The sequence below is a fragment of the Camellia sinensis genome, chromosome 12 (genome assembly GCF_055761805.1).
Source record: "Camellia sinensis isolate YWXY chromosome 12, ASM5576180v1, whole genome shotgun sequence".
NCBI lineage: Eukaryota > Viridiplantae > Streptophyta > Magnoliopsida > Ericales > Theaceae > Camellia > Camellia sinensis.
In genome coordinates this window covers 1,875,075-1,891,136 of record NC_138972.1, presented here as the reverse complement: position 1 = coordinate 1,891,136, position 16,062 = coordinate 1,875,075, and the positions used below count along the sequence as shown (strand labels likewise).

General features: G+C 34.1%; 1 protein-coding gene and 1 pseudogene across 2 annotated transcripts; both read right to left on the bottom strand.

The window, feature by feature from the left end:
* Positions 1-222: 222 nt before the first annotated feature.
* LOC145804360 (conserved oligomeric Golgi complex subunit 1-like) lies at positions 223-7,447 on the bottom strand (annotated as a pseudogene). Its single transcript, XR_014345984.1, has 7 exons — positions 7,368-7,447; positions 6,845-7,253; positions 6,484-6,672; positions 5,346-5,627; positions 3,066-3,244; positions 2,384-2,507; positions 223-720 (listed from the first exon to the last, which is right to left on the bottom strand). The product of XR_014345984.1 is annotated as a conserved oligomeric Golgi complex subunit 1-like (transcript).
* Positions 7,448-9,401: 1,954 nt separating this feature from the next.
* Positions 9,402-15,860, bottom strand: LOC114261552 (uncharacterized). The gene is made up of 6 exons (XM_082898065.1): positions 15,667-15,860; positions 15,514-15,564; positions 14,243-14,294; positions 12,962-13,020; positions 10,907-10,952; positions 9,402-9,680 (listed from the first exon to the last, which is right to left on the bottom strand). Exons 1-6 carry the CDS (start codon positions 15,733-15,735, stop codon positions 9,550-9,552), a joined length of 408 nt encoding a protein of 135 aa, XP_082754191.1. The 5' UTR covers positions 15,736-15,860; the 3' UTR covers positions 9,402-9,549.
* Between the last annotated feature and the right edge of the window lie 202 nt (positions 15,861-16,062).

Below are 16,062 nucleotides of genomic sequence, written 5' to 3'. Positions count from 1 at the left end.
ATCAAATATATATATATATATATATATATCATTCCTCATTTCATGATAGCGCCCTGGTTATTTCCTGTACTACCCAATCCGGCTGGATTTTGATTATAAAAAGTTGAGTTCACCCTCAAACACAGTTTAAATCCGTCACAGCCAGAAAAATTCATCTGGTCCTATATATTTGAATTGGCCGTCCCCATAAAATATAGACTGGCAAACACAATCTCTTCTTACTTTGTCTCCATCAATTCCCTTCAATCTTTTTCCATTCTTTAATTTTACAGCAAATTTTGAAAAACAAAATAATATATATCCTACAACTGGAATTAATCTATTTGCAGACACCATCAACACCCAAAGTACTTTCGACTGCTCCAAATTCTCCCCTATTGTATAAAAAACAAATATATCTTGTCCCCTTGCTTTAAACAGGGTGCGTGATCCAATCAACAGTGTCTCCAGATTTGTAGGAATTTCTCCTAGCTTCATTTCACTGAACTACAAAGATGCACATCTCATTGAAGACAAAACTGAATGCAGGAGTCAGTGGGCGGGTAATCAAGAATCTGATCTGGAAGCTGTGAAGGACGAAAGGAGACCTGCAGCTTGGACAGGTAGAATGTCACCGAATGTCGACATGGCAGCCGTTGACTTGTCTTTGAACCTCCCAACTTGCCCATCTGTTAGCATGGATCCCAGCTTTAGTGTGCTCTCTCCAAATCTGCTACCCACCTGGCCATTTTACAAGGAGATCATTTCATCAAATGCTGAAAAGAAAAAACTAACAAAATCAAATAATAAATGCCTACACCATAAAGCTGCCTTTCTCAAACTCCAGAGAGGGAGAGGGGGAAATCCAGACCACCTTCATTATGGAAAATGTTTGAGACCCCCTTTTGGGGAGACCCAAACCACTCGCACAATGAAGTGGACCAATGATGTGTTTGTATTTTTTTTTTTTTTCCCTCTCTTTCTCACTTGGACCAATCACAAGTGAGTGGGGGTTGTGGAGATAATGTTTTGTGAGAGTGTGAATCATTACTGCTTCATTATTTAGAGGAACTACGAAAATAGATAAAATAAGGGAATTTTGGAGAGAAAAAAACATATACATTCAAGATTGGCATATCCTGATAAACATTTCCATATCCATCTTCCTAATCTTTTTTTTTTTTTCCTTTCTGTTAGCATAGAGATATTCCTTAAGAAGAATCCCAATATTCTGAATTATGGATCAAAATTAAAAATGTCGCTGGAACCAAATTCAAAGTAGATTATTTAAAAATTAAAATTTCTGGAGAGCTTCCACAATGTTTCTAAACCACGCTTCACATTAATAGCTTTAATCAATCTCCATGTTCTGCAATCCATCAAAGATGAAGATGGATACCCTTGTCCCATTCACACGTTTCATAATTCATAAATAAAAACTAAAAGCTACACCAGGCCATTAGAAAACATGCAATGAATAAAATTGCTTCAAAAGTCGCTCTCAATTTTCCCTTGTCGGCGTGATGATGGACTGAAACACCAGTCACAGCACCAAAGAAAATATTGTTGCATCATGCCAACTCAAAGATTATCAGCAACATATTAAATTATTGACATCTTTTGGTGAATTTTTGCTTTCTTACAAGCTTTCCCATGTATTTTCCATCATAGGAATGTCTAGCAAATGTAGTTTACCATGTATTGAACATAATTTTTCATCTCATACATTTCTAAATAACAGACTAGAGGTCTATCAACAGCTGTTTATCATTTGATCAAGTCATTACAAGAGAAAACAACAAAATAAATTTGGGCCACTTTCAGCTTTTTCTAAACCAGTGACTTATTATATGCACTAAAGTTCTGAGGTGATAGTTTTCTGCAAGGAATCTGACGTAATATGTTAGATTGTCACAATTAGAGCCCTTACTCAGAATTACTACGCCAACACAACCGTTTCCTATATTTGGAATCCAATCCTTTTTTCCATGTACATCCAAGACAACGGATACCCTATATAGAACCTCGAATAATTTTTGTGGCACAAGTTATTTTATCAATTGACTAATAGATGTTAGTGGATATATGCACGAAGGATATAACTCATAAATGTTATCTCTCACACCTCTCTCATCTTTTTAATATGGAAGAAACTATGAATACTTAATAACAATGTGTGTGATATTACACTAGATTAGATTCTCTCTGAAGTACTCAAACTAAGGATGCATTGTTTTGCCCCTAACGAATAAAACTCCCTGGCTTTGGCTTTTTTTTTTTTTTAATTTCAGGTAACATTAGCTATACTCTAAACTGATAAAATCTACACATTCTACTGTAACTGTGAGACAAAAAAGCATCCTAGGGAACAAAAGTGTAAAAAAAAAAAAAATGGAAGCTTTACCTGCATGAAAGACTTTAAGAAAGGAGCAGCCACCCCAAAACTTGAGTCATCATCAATATCAATGTTTCGAGAGATTTCTTCATTTGTATAACTTTTCCAGGAGCTTCTTGAAGAAACAACATCCCTAGAAGTTGACATAGATGCTATAGTTGTCCCTCTTGAAGATAATGCAGGCACACAGTGGCGACCAATATGAGATTAAAAATTTACTTTCATTCAAGTATAGATAAACCGGGAAATAAATCCATGCATGGAGATTTAACAAACAGAAAAGCCCCAAATATGCCATGAGTGTATGTCTTATCATATAGAAAGAAAAAAAATGCCAGGTTTGTACTTCCAGTCAATCAAGAAATACAGTGAGGATGGTCAGTGTCAATGTGAAAATATACTACCCCTATGAAGATGCAGGGAAATAAGGCCAATTAGATTTAACAAACAGAAAAGCCCCAAATATGCCATGTGTGTATGTCTTATCATATAGAAAGAAAGAAAAAATGCCAAGTTTGTAATTCCAATCAATCAAGAAATATAGTGAGGATGGTCGGTGTCAATGAGAAAATATACACCCATCTATGAAGCTACAGAAAAGAGGGAATTAGATTGGCTTTTTGACCACAGATGAGGTACTGAAAAACATAATGTAATCAGCTTAAGTATTTAAAGAAAATATGTTATCAACCTGATAGGAAGGTATTTAAACCGAGGAACAGTAGAACATCTCATAATGTTTGATTCGGAGTTAGTGGGTAACTTCTGCACAGTATCAGTATACATCCGATTAAGTTGCACAAAAACCCGTAGAGGACAGCATGCCGCAGGTACGACTGCCTCTCATTCTCCCAGAGGTATAGCTCATACCTGAAGAGAGTAAAAATAAATTTGAAGCAATGATCAAATCAGGGCGGGAAATTTATTCTTTTAAGAAGAGACCACAGTCACAGACAGAAGATTCTATATTACAGATGACACATCTTAACGTAAAATCTAATGTTAGGTAGATCGGACCATGGATATATTTAACTCAAAAAAAAATCACCTTGTTTGGTTCCAATTTTATGAATTCAATTTTTTCAAAAATTAAGTTTTCTATTTTTTGTTTTTAGTGAATTTTTTTTAATATTTTAAGAAAAAATTTATTTTTTAGTTGCACCTAACCTAAATGTACTTAAAAAGTAAAATATTAGTTTAAAAATATTTGAAAAAAAAATCAATAAATATACAAGAATATGAAAATGTACTGAATTTTCGTATTTTTTTTTATATATATTTTTGGCATTTAGTGAATCTTTTTTCAAAAAAGTTTGACAAATATTATATTTTTTAATTGTATTTACATTAAGTGTATCTAAAAAATACTTAAAATATTAAAAAAATCACTAAAAACAAAAAACGACAAACAAAAAACGAATTTTTCATAAAATTGGAACCAAACAAGGTGAATAGAATTTACCGTCAACAGCTGAACTATTTATTTTTTGATAAGTGACGTAATAGTTAACATCTGAACTTACCAACTTAACATCAAATCCACCAAACAAAAAAAACTTAAACACACTTCTCTTTGAAAAGACTTGTCACAGTCGGCACTGATTGTCCCAAAAAAACAGATGAGAGGCCAGCGCCAAGTAGTTCAAGACAAGATTGTATGGTATTAGAATCTTTGGGATGGCTTATTGTCAGCATTCAAGATGCTCTGGTACTTACAAGCCAAATAGAAACCTTAACACTCCATTTGGATTGAGGGGTTTGGTGAGAAAAGAAAAAAAATAAAGAAAATGAGATTTCTCATCACTTGCTTGGATGATTAATGAGGTGAGTAATGGTGAGAAAGCCAAATCACACCTAACTTAAGTTTTGTTTCTCACCAAAAGTGGTGAGATTTGGTGAGAAACCAAAATTACTCTTTTAATCACAGTCCATCGAAACAAGAAGATGAAAAATCACAATCATTTCATTTCTTCTCTCACCTAGGTGAGAAACTCTAATCATCTCTTTTCTTTTCACATCTCACAATCCAAACAGCGGGTAAGAGTAATTCCAGAAGTCCATAGTCTTTGATAAAATTCTTTTTTACAACTCAAAAAATGGAAATGTAACTGAAAAACATGAAATAGTGTTTCAGTCTAATGTAGTATAAAGATCACAACCTTCTGTATCAATGAATTTTTTCAAGAAAACAAATAAAAAAATTTGGGGTTCATGCATAATACACAGAAACAGCAAATTGATACATTCATAATAATGTAAAGTGTGAAGTGAGAATTAACAATATTATCACGGTATATAGATGATAACTTAGACGCCTTCTTTAAAGCCAGACATTTTGGGCATGTTTGGTTTGTCTCTCAAAACATGTTTTTGGAGAAAAAATTTCAAAAACATGTTTGGTTGAAATTTATAGAAAAAAAAAAAAAAAAAAATCCAAAATCACTTTTCTCTCTACTACACATCAATCATTCACTTTTTCTCTCTCCTCTCTCCTTCTCAATCACTTTTTCTTTCACACCCATCTATTCAACTACAAAAAAATATCAATTAAATCATCCCAAAATTCAAAACTCCAAAACTATTTTCAAAATATACAGCAAAACAAATTTTCAAATTTTCTAAACTCTCTCTAGAAAATTATTTTTGAAATAATATCTCAAAACACAAACTAAACAAAGCCTTTAGATTTTGTCATTTTGTGGTACCTATGTTGTCTGGACAAAACACTACCACTTTTAGCCAACCAAGCATCATATAATGTACTCAGAATGTAACTTTAAACAAGAAGTAGTATGAGCCAAAAATGCCCTTGTTGGCCCCAAACTGAAATTTATTTTTCTTAGAAGATAACTTTGTGCAGCCAGAAACCCCAATTTATTGACAATACTGCAGAGTTAAATAACATGGAAACCCTAATATCACAGAGATCTTCAGTTATGGTACATCATAACACCAGGCTAGAAAAGCTTACGTGAGCCAGTCGATGGGAGCCAGCCTTTGGGAAAGGCGATTTACCAAGCTATCAACCCGCTCTCTAATGACTGACTTGGTCTGGTTTACATCCTGCTTCCTTCTGATAGAAAATTTTGACTTCACATTTTTTGATAGCTCCTCAATTGTATTGGAATCACCCCCCCGAAAGAACGTCAGCCACAAATCTGAAGTCTAACAGAACTTGCAAAACACCTTTATCTGACATTTGAGAATCATGGGCCTCGGCAGTTGAAAGGAAGTCCGCAAATATACCAATAACCTAGATAAAACAAACCAAAATACACAAACAAGAAGAATCTATGTCTACTATTAAACCACAGAATCATGCAGCCAACTAAAAAATGAAAATTATACGAACAATCAGAAATCAAAACAACTACTGAAAGATAAAAAAAACATGCATAGGTAATGTCCAAATATGCATGTAACATTACCCAAGTGCGGAGTGTCCAACACCGGTACTTCATACATTCAAAAGAGTTAACGCAACATAGATCCCTATTGAGGCTTCTAAGTGCTTCAAGCACCTCCTCCTCAAAAGGTCTCTCAAGCAAATCCCTACTCCCCACTCAATGGAATTGGAACAAACATCACTATTTCTAAGTGTCCAATTTTTAGTGAGAATATCCATAAATCTTCCAATGGAACAATGATAGTATTAACACAAACACAAACATGCCAATACAACAATTTTTAAAAATTGCTAGACATGACATGTGGTACATGCAAAATATATAGTTTATATATTTATTGTGTATCATATGTATGAATATTTCATTCAAAGATAATAAAAAAGTGAACCATAGCACTAATTCTTAAAGTCTAAAGGTGGAGGGATTAACAAGTATAAATCTACATTGTTTCAATGATAAAGTGTTTCGTTTGTGTCAAATAAGTAATAGGCATGTGTGTCCCCCAAGTGTTAGCAGCATGTACAGGTCTAAATTGTTTTTTATTTTTATTTTTAAATGACACATTTGGGTGTGTGTTGATACGTGTTGTTGTGAAGTGTCACAGCACCCTGTTACAAGTGTTCGTCTTTCTTAGACAAAAATAATGACATATCACTATACATTGGTGATAAAACAAAGCTAATACACAAGCAGGTTGCATACCTTTTCCAGCAATCTCAATGCAAACTTTTGCAGAATTGGCTTATCAAGAACATGACCCCCAACTCGATGAATTTCCTCACATGCGCGGAATAGAAATGAGGAGAGTGAAGGAATGGCCGGGAGTGATATTTTCATCTCTGATTGGCTCTCATCAGATTGCTCTTGCTTGACTACAGTGTCCTCCCAGCCCTGCATAATGCTTAAAATATGAACACGTTTGATGTACCAAGAAACAAAATTCAAGTAGTATCTCAGTCAGCATATCAATCAGAACAAGGTATGAAATTATGAATTTATTCTTAAAAGAACATAATGCTTTTACATAACATGAAAGGTGTTTTCCAGGGTAGAGGCCACTTACTCTCAAGGGACTTGTAGTTGATAGTCCATCATCTTGTCTTAGATCACGGGAGAGAATTGCTGAAAGCTCATCAGAAACCCATGATATCCACAAGTTGTAAGCTCTATTGCTAAGATCTTGTATCATGTTAGTAAGTTCCTCAAGTTGTGGGCTTGAATTATCATCCACTCTAAACAAAGCTGCAGTAGGTAGCGAGGTTTTCCTTTTAGAGAAATCAAACCTTTTCTTTTCAGGGCTATCAGACATGGGAGAATCAATGGTGATGCTAGAATGCCTCAACAAGGATGCTGACCTACCAGAAACAGCATCTGTAGTTTCACTCACCCAAAACCTCGGTGAACCAAGTATCACTGGTATGTGTCTTGAGTGTTTTTGAAATTAAAACAAGACTGGCCCAATGAAAACAAGACTCGCCCAAGGAATACATAAACAATGGAGGTTCCCAAATTTTCATTGGTTTCAATTTCAATTCCAAAATCACGAAAACAAAACCCCCAAAAGAAAAATAAACTAGCAACCTAACGCTATGTTTGGTTGAGCAATTTGGCAAAGCATTCGGAAAAGGGAAAGGAAAAATGTGCGGAAAACAAATTTCACCTTCATTTTCCTTTTTCCTTTCCAAATCTCTTTCAAAATCCCCCAAGCAAACACAGCCTAAATGTGAGAAGCATTAATCAAGAAATAAATAACTAAATTGGAACTACAAAACAATGACGAAGATATCTAATGGAATTCAAAATGATAAATAAACATATATCCATATATAAACAAATATAATAATAACAATAACTACTAACCCTGAAGTCGATGCTGAGAGTCGTCAACTACATCTAAACCAACACACCAACAATAGTACAACAATACACCAGATGAGATGATCAAAAAACAAAAACAAGAGTTAAATAGATGAAATAAACAACAAAATAAATAATAATATATATATAATATAAACGTAGTGTGTGCGAGAGAGAGAGAGAGAGCAAGCGAGAGAGCGAGAGAGCGAGAGAGAGAAAGCTACTTGGGTGTTGGTACAGCCCGCGCTGCCATCAACGCCCAATGGAGAGTCTAAAGGGCTCCGACGGCGGGCAGTCTTCATCGCAGTGAGTCAATTGGGGAGGAAGTATTGTTGGGAGTAGGTAGTAGTTGTTAGGGTTTGACAGAGAATGGAGATAGGGGCTGACGAAGCAGAGGAGCGGAGGCCGCCAACAACCCCATTACTACATTTAATGGGTAACGGGTGGGTGACTATCTTCTCTCTGCTTCTTTTCGGCCATTCCCTCCATCGCCATCGCCTCCGCCTCCTCCCAATAGGATTCCACTCCAACCCCCAAAAACACAAGCACTGCTCAGATAAGATCAAGTAGTGTGCGTCAACGCTGCGAGAGCTCGCCCTTTTATAGAAAGCCCTAGACCTCAAGCGCCTAATTACCTAATAATACCCCCCCCCCCCCCCCCCCACTTGTTTCTAATTATAAAAATGTCATCCAAATTAATTTATTTTATTTTTCTATTTGTGTTTAATTTTTGTGTTAATTTGCATAGTTGATTAACAAAATTTATTATTAATATAAATATCATTTTATATTTTGCTAATAACATTTTCTTTTTTCTATAAGATTAATTTATGTTCTTTTTTTTTTTAAAGCTTTAACTCAGCTCATTTTATGTAATTAATTGACTTGAGCCAAACTTCAGTTTTTCAAATTACTTAACAAGTCGAGCTCAAACTCAATTAATTTTTAAACAAACAAGTTTGAACACAGAAACTCAATTCGACTCATTTACAGCCCTATCTAATAAACCAAGCTTAAACAAAATTTTAAACTCATTAAATTTAAACAACTTACGACTTTTTATATACACTATAAAAAATAAATAAATAAAATCAAACTACTCTAACTCGACCTATATTTGGCTCATTAAAAGTTCAATTAAAATTGACTCATTATATAAACAAACTAAAATTTAAACAAACTCAATAAATGTTCAAATCAAATTTGAATAACATATTACTCAATTCGACTCAGCTTTTACAATCTTCCCTATAATCTATGATTGCCCTCCTTGAGACCCAACTGGTAAATTTGTTCAATAGACAACACGATTCCTTCAGGTTAGCACTTGACCTAAATGTCCTAGGTTAGCACTTCACTTGATGTTGATACCACTTTCTAAATTCCAGTTACTGATTTTCCTCTAGTTTTATGAACTGGACTGTGTTGTGTGTTGGTGGTTCATTACAAGATTCAATTTCGATAATTGGAACCATTTATATGGTAAAACCTTGAGTAAATCGCCTATGCAAACAAGAAACTGATATTTATTATTTTTTTATATAACATATATATATATATATATATATAAATAAAATTAGAACATGAGATTGTGTTTCAAACAAGTGTATCATGTACATGTAGACAAAGGAAGACTAGGCAAGTGAGCATTTTCAAAATATACAACATAAATAAATCTGAAGTAAAACAGTAGAGCCATCAAAACTTCTTACTAGTTCATAAAGAATAATGCTCAATAAAAGAACCATGCCGGTAGCTGGAACATATTAGAGGGCCTAAGGAGAACAGCCATGCATTTTATTGCACAAGCTTCTTGTGAGGCTATCCACAAAGCATAGAGAATGGCTCAGGCCCGTGGTCCACAATGGACATCACCAGAGTGCTCTGCTACTTATGCAACTGTAGAGAGAATTATAGAGGAGAGGAATTTCTGGATTTGTGAATCTGATCATCCTGTGAGGTTGGAGATGGCAATGACGGAGGCGAGAATGCTGAATGATAAGATGAAGATGCAAGTTGGGCAAGTGCTGGAACAGCACCACCTGCAAAATGCCCATCCCATACACAAACACATTAGGTTTAAATCAACTTTACAAAATGAAATTTATTTATCAAAAAAAATAAAAACAGAAGCTTTACATAATGAAACAATCATATTCTATATATACACACACAAAATCGCATGTCCAAAAAGCATCCCTATCTGCAGCAGAGAGCCATAACTCACTAATTCTCAATATCCATGATGGACCAACATTGGGGATCAGAAAATTGTAGTTCTCAACACAGACATGACTTCACAGTATCTGCAAAAATAAATTCCACCTAGTTTTCCAATAATGCCCCAGAGCAAACTACATGATTTAGGTATGCTCTTCCCTCCCAGACACAGCCTACCGTGACCAAAATGAGAACCTATCTTATACCCCCAAAATGAGAATCAGACAATGATAAGCTCACTCTAGGCCAAGTTAATGCATACCCAAACACCTCCGCAAAATATAAGGACACATCATATCTCAACTTCTCCCCTTTGTCCCCACCAAAAAAAAAAAATATGTTGTTGTTCTCAAATACCAAATGAGACACCAACATGAGTTCTCAAAAGAAAAAAGCATTTTTGAGACTAAACTTCCCAATGACCTTCCTCATCCAAATAGCCAAAACAAAACTATGGCCACAAGTTTATATAGACTACCCACAAGGTTGATAGGTCTATAATCCTAAATGTCCCACGCACCCACGTTCATGAGCACTACAACAATGAAAGAGGCCTTCAAAATCTTCTCAAACACTCCTAATTCATGAAAATGCCAGAAACTACCATAATATCTCCAATAGTGCTAGGGGGAAACAAAAGCTATAACCACTTCTCTATAAAAACCCAATTTTGGCATGTTCACAACGCATTTGTGGGACAATACATAAATTTACATTCATCTATTTTACTCTTAAGATGTGTTATATACATAAATTTACATTCATCTATTTTACTCTTAAGATGTGTTATCCTGGGTTATTAGTTTATAATGTGGCAATTCTAAAATATACAGGACAAGATACTCTACATAATACATAAAATGTACCACAAACTGATAAAAGATTCATATAGAACCTGTGCTAGATTATGAATGTATATTTCATCTATGAGGAATTCATTTCTATATAGTTTTAGTTTCTCCAACAACATTAATGAAGGTAAGAAAACAATTCTTAAAACCGAATAGATATACAGCTGAAAATAATTTTTTATGGAGAAAACTCTAACCTGTCAACCCTGCACAAGCTGAAGAGAAGACTATCACAGGTGGAGCCTGCACCCAGTGAAAGAAACGGCAACAAAGTCACCAACAAAAAAAGGTACAAAATATGAATCCACAGACCCCGTGTCTGTACCCAATGCCATCTCTCACACATTACAAAAACCCACACTTATGAGAGAGAGGGTTATGGATATAACCATTAAGACTCTAGATGTTTTTATGAAGACGGAAAAAAAATAAAAATAAATAAATAATAAAAAATAAAATAACAAAACTATTAGTTCCATGTATAACTTCATCAAGCATTGCCACACAATGCGAATAACATAAGATTTTTAACCTAACTGAATTTTAATGAGCTCAACTTCCTATGTTTCTAAAAGTGTGCAACGCAGTTAATCTACCTTGCATCATTTCTTATATTACTTCACTTCACCCAGAGGTGCATACTGGACAAGATATTTAATTACTTGAAGATATGTTATGATAGCATCGCCAAGATAGGCTTACCTAGATCATAGAGTAGAATATGTGGTAATTGGGCAAGTAGATAAATGAAACATACTATTAAGCCAGTGTCAGAAATTTTGGGGTAGTGAAGGAGGAGGTGGGGGAAGCATCACCCGAAACAAGCAATCTTGCAATTGGGGTAGACAATGTTGGACTTCGTGGAAGAGGATAGAGATCATGAGAAATTTTAAAACTCTTGAGGAGAAAGATATAATCTAAAATATTTTTGAAAAAAAAGGAAGACCCTCACCCAAAACAAAAATGAAGAAATAAAATCAATTATAAAAGAACATTTAATAAGCTCAACACCACAAGTACTGACATGTTGGTGAAGAGACAATATCCCAACACAGTTGTCAAATCAAGAATTGAATCATGAATCAAAATTACATTTTTCCAAATCATGAATCATAATTATTTGGTTAAAATTTCTAAAATACATTAAAAAATATTTAAACAATTAGATATTAAAGATATATTATAAATATGAAAATTTTAGACATAAATCAATGAAAAGTTTGTTTTGAATGATGATCACATGATGCAATAGGCAATAACATGCTTGCCTCTAAGTGATGTAGGTTCAAGGATCAATATAATATATGATCCTATATTACATTTTTTTATTATGCATTACAATTAATGACAATCCATAAATGCATGTGCTGTTATGAATCAATGGAGACAAGAATCCATGGTCCGTCAAAAAAGAAAGATAAAAAATTCAAAATTTCAAATCACAATAGTGAGATAAATTTAATAGAATATAGTTGGTTTCTTTTTTATATAGGGCATATATAGACTTCAGTTTTGGTGCAAAACACAAATGCTAGAATTGAAACTCATGTTAAAAAGAGACCTTTCAAAAAAATGAGAAGAAAAAAAAAAAAGAAGTCTTCAATTCATCGAAGAGGCAAACGCCAATAATAAAATTTTACAACTCAAGTAATCCAAATACTCATCTAAAATGGTCCAAACTACTCAAATCACCACTTTTTATAACCTCTTGCTTGATGCCTCCCAAATATTTCTTGTGCAAGTAGAAACACGTGGATAAAGTTGAACCAATTGATTGGTATTGGTGTATCGAACTAAATCGTGTAATACGTATCATGAATCATACAATTATGATGCAATTTATGCTTATTGTCGATTCACCCTTAGATACAAATCGGTTGTTTAGTGTATCAAACCGAATCGTGTGACACATGTCTTTAGGTCTCTGTTACAACAATATCTAACAAGCATAAATAACAACATGGGTTATGAATACGGCACGATATGGACAACCGTAAGTGTGTCAAACACATGTCGATGCTTGCCCTTTAGGTGCCAGCATCCAAACTGAATTGGACAGTAATATGGAATGCTAAGAGCTTCCGTGCTACCTAGAGCAAGATTGTGGATGCCACATCTTTACAAATTCTAACCACACAATAAATTCTTCTATACAAATTGAATGACATGTTTAAGCTATACAAGGAACTAAAATTGCAAGTAAAAATCAAAGCTCAAGCAAATGGGGAATCGAAACGGAAGTTGACACTTACACCGATGAGGAAATGCAACCAGAGAGGTCCTTTAACCCACCTCTGAACGATTGGCATCACTGTAGAGGTAATTCGATAAAATAAATAACAAAATACATGGAGGGAAAGAAGACAATTGTAAAAAAAGTGTATGTACTCTTTGTCAAAAGTTTATCACTAACAATAACAATTTCAGTGATTGAGAAAATCAACATATGGTATTGCTCAGGAAAGTAATTTCAGAGTGCTATATTATGCAAAGAGGAAAAAAGGAGAAGAAAAAGAAGATTAGCAGTAACAATGGAACAGGAATTATATCATTAGAATACCATTTGTTTACTGAAGTATCAAAGCCACATGTAGATTATGGTTAATGCAAAACTTTCTATTATTGTGTCATGCCACATTAAAATACCATCAGTTTACAACATTGAACTCTACACTTTTTCTTGTACTAAGTGTTGTAATAAAAAAAATGTTTTAGTGGCTACTTCATTCTAATTTAAACCTAGAAGCATAAGATATGATACAAAATATATATATATATATATATATATATATATAAATGCAACTATAATACTTTAGCAAATGCATCTTTGTTCCTGGAAAAATCGAGACGAAGTTCAAGGTTTGAACCTTAAGAAAAGTAATGAATACAAGAATGAAGAAGTCAAATCTAACAAAAAAGTACATTGTCTTCTTTGATAGCAAACTAGGTGTTAGTTCCACAATTTGTATAGCTAATTCAACTGCCAACAAGCATTAACTATATCACCAGTGGGTGCTTATGGCTCCGATGTGTATTTGTGTGCTTTGCCTATTCTATTTGACTATAAGGGTACTTGCATGTTTTAGGCTAGGCATGTGCGTATCTCCCCGAAGATGTGTACCCACTGGGGAGGTGTAATGAAAGTAATTGTAAATTTGTAATATCTCTTTTTGTGGTAATAACATCACACGCACGCATGCTTGCACGCACACACACAAAAGTCAACGTGCATTGACATACTAATCTTTTAAGATCTTAAATTTCATGCTTTTACTAAGTTAAACCATTTTGAAACCATTGGTTTACAACAAAATAACTGGGACCATAAGTCATACAATGACAACAATACCTACATCACATAACATATATAGTAGCAATATAAGGAACCCAATGAAATAAGCTGTAACTCATGCACAACTAATAACATATTACTATGAACTAAAAGCTGAAGGAATGACATAACTATTCCAAGGTCATAGAACAGACTGAAGAGTTGAGGAACACGAGTAGAAAATAAGGATAAAATGACATACCATGGTTGAATCCATAGAATGCACTTGTTGTACAACCAACGGCAGAACCAATCTACATGAAAAGGAATAGTAAAGACATAACAAAAGAAAGAAGAAAGTAAACATGAAGGCAAAATAAAGGGATAAAATAGTTAGGATCGTAACACACCACCACACTCCACAACTGACATACATGACAGCCCACTCTATTGACACTTAATTAACAGTAGCCATTTTCCTTTCCCTTTTATAGACTTACTCACTTTTCAATATTCAACATGATAGTACTATACCTACACACAATAATAACATGATTTAATCTAGCCCATAGGTTACTCCCTCCGCAGCACAGACCATAAAGCAATGGCCCATTCAATCCCGTACTCACACAGGTTGTGTCTAATCTCATACTCCACATGGTGACTAGTTCTAATACCGAATGATACAAACCCTTGGGTAAAATTCACCCTTGAAAACCAACTTGCAATAAGAGGATGTCTGAGAGCATGTACTCACATGGCCAACCTCATTGTTAACTGACTTAGAATAACTTTAGGATTGTAACATAAGACGAACAAAAGTAAAATTTTGAAAAATATTTAGTGAAATATTATCAAATCACATCTCAATAACCCAACAAACTAATTAAATATGCAAAGTTCAAGAAAATTGCACTAAATTAAGCAAATATACAATTTTCTCCACACACACACACAAACAAACATTAGCCCATATTTGTGTGTGTGTGCGCCTTTATCATCTATACTATATTATCTAAATTATTATTATTAAATTGCAAAGTGAATACCCAATTTGGTGTGAACACTTTATTGGAGTTGTGTAACACTTTTTTTGTTTCCAACAAAAAAAAACATGACACATATTGAGAGACATATACTTTACTAAATGGGTAAATATATAAAATCCTCAATTCACTCCAAAACTCCACCTTCAATAGATAACTCCCTTAGAATTTCCAATGTTCCTCAACCATGTTGCAAAAACCTCACGATTAACACAAACTCTATATTCATACATATTGAAACAATTTCTACGACGAAGAATTCTCCGGAGATGGAATAGAAAAAAGGATAAATTGAAGATTTTGGTCCAAATTCCCATTCACTTGGAAATTTAAGTGAATCTAAAGACAGGTTCACTATTTGTTACTTTTACTTTGGTTTGATTTAGAATTCAAAAATTGATTTAAGTAGGTGATGATATACACATGATGCATCAAGTGCAAGCAATGGCAAGTAATGAAATATAAGATGGGTTAAGAAAATAATTACCATAGAAAAGCTATCCCTAATGAGGGGAGGAAGAGTCCAGTCACTTGTTTCCTGCAGTTAAATAGAAAATGCACCAGATTTCACAAAATAATTATAATTATAATAATAGAAAGAAAGAGGGGCGTAAAAGCTTAGCTCAGCCTCAGTGGTTACCATCTCCTTTGCGAGAGGACCTGCACAGTGTGGACATCTCACACTTCTTCTAGGCTTTGAATCTCCCATCACACCACACCCTCTCCACTCTTCTCTCTCTCTCTCTCCCCTGTATAAATAAAAACATACCTAGCAAAACAATTCAGGTTTGGGTACCTAATTCAGGTTTATAATCTGTCGGTGCGTTTGATGTAAAAAAATATTTCGAGTTTTATGTTGCTTTTTTTTTGTTCATCTAATTTTGAAAATAGATTTTGAAAACCAACCAAACACAAAAATAAGAAAGTGGTAGTAGTGTCAGCATTCATTTGTTTTTTAGATTGGAAAAGTGGTATCCATTAGTATATACATAGAGAGAAACAAAGAAATATAGCAGGGTAGCAATATTGCTGCCCC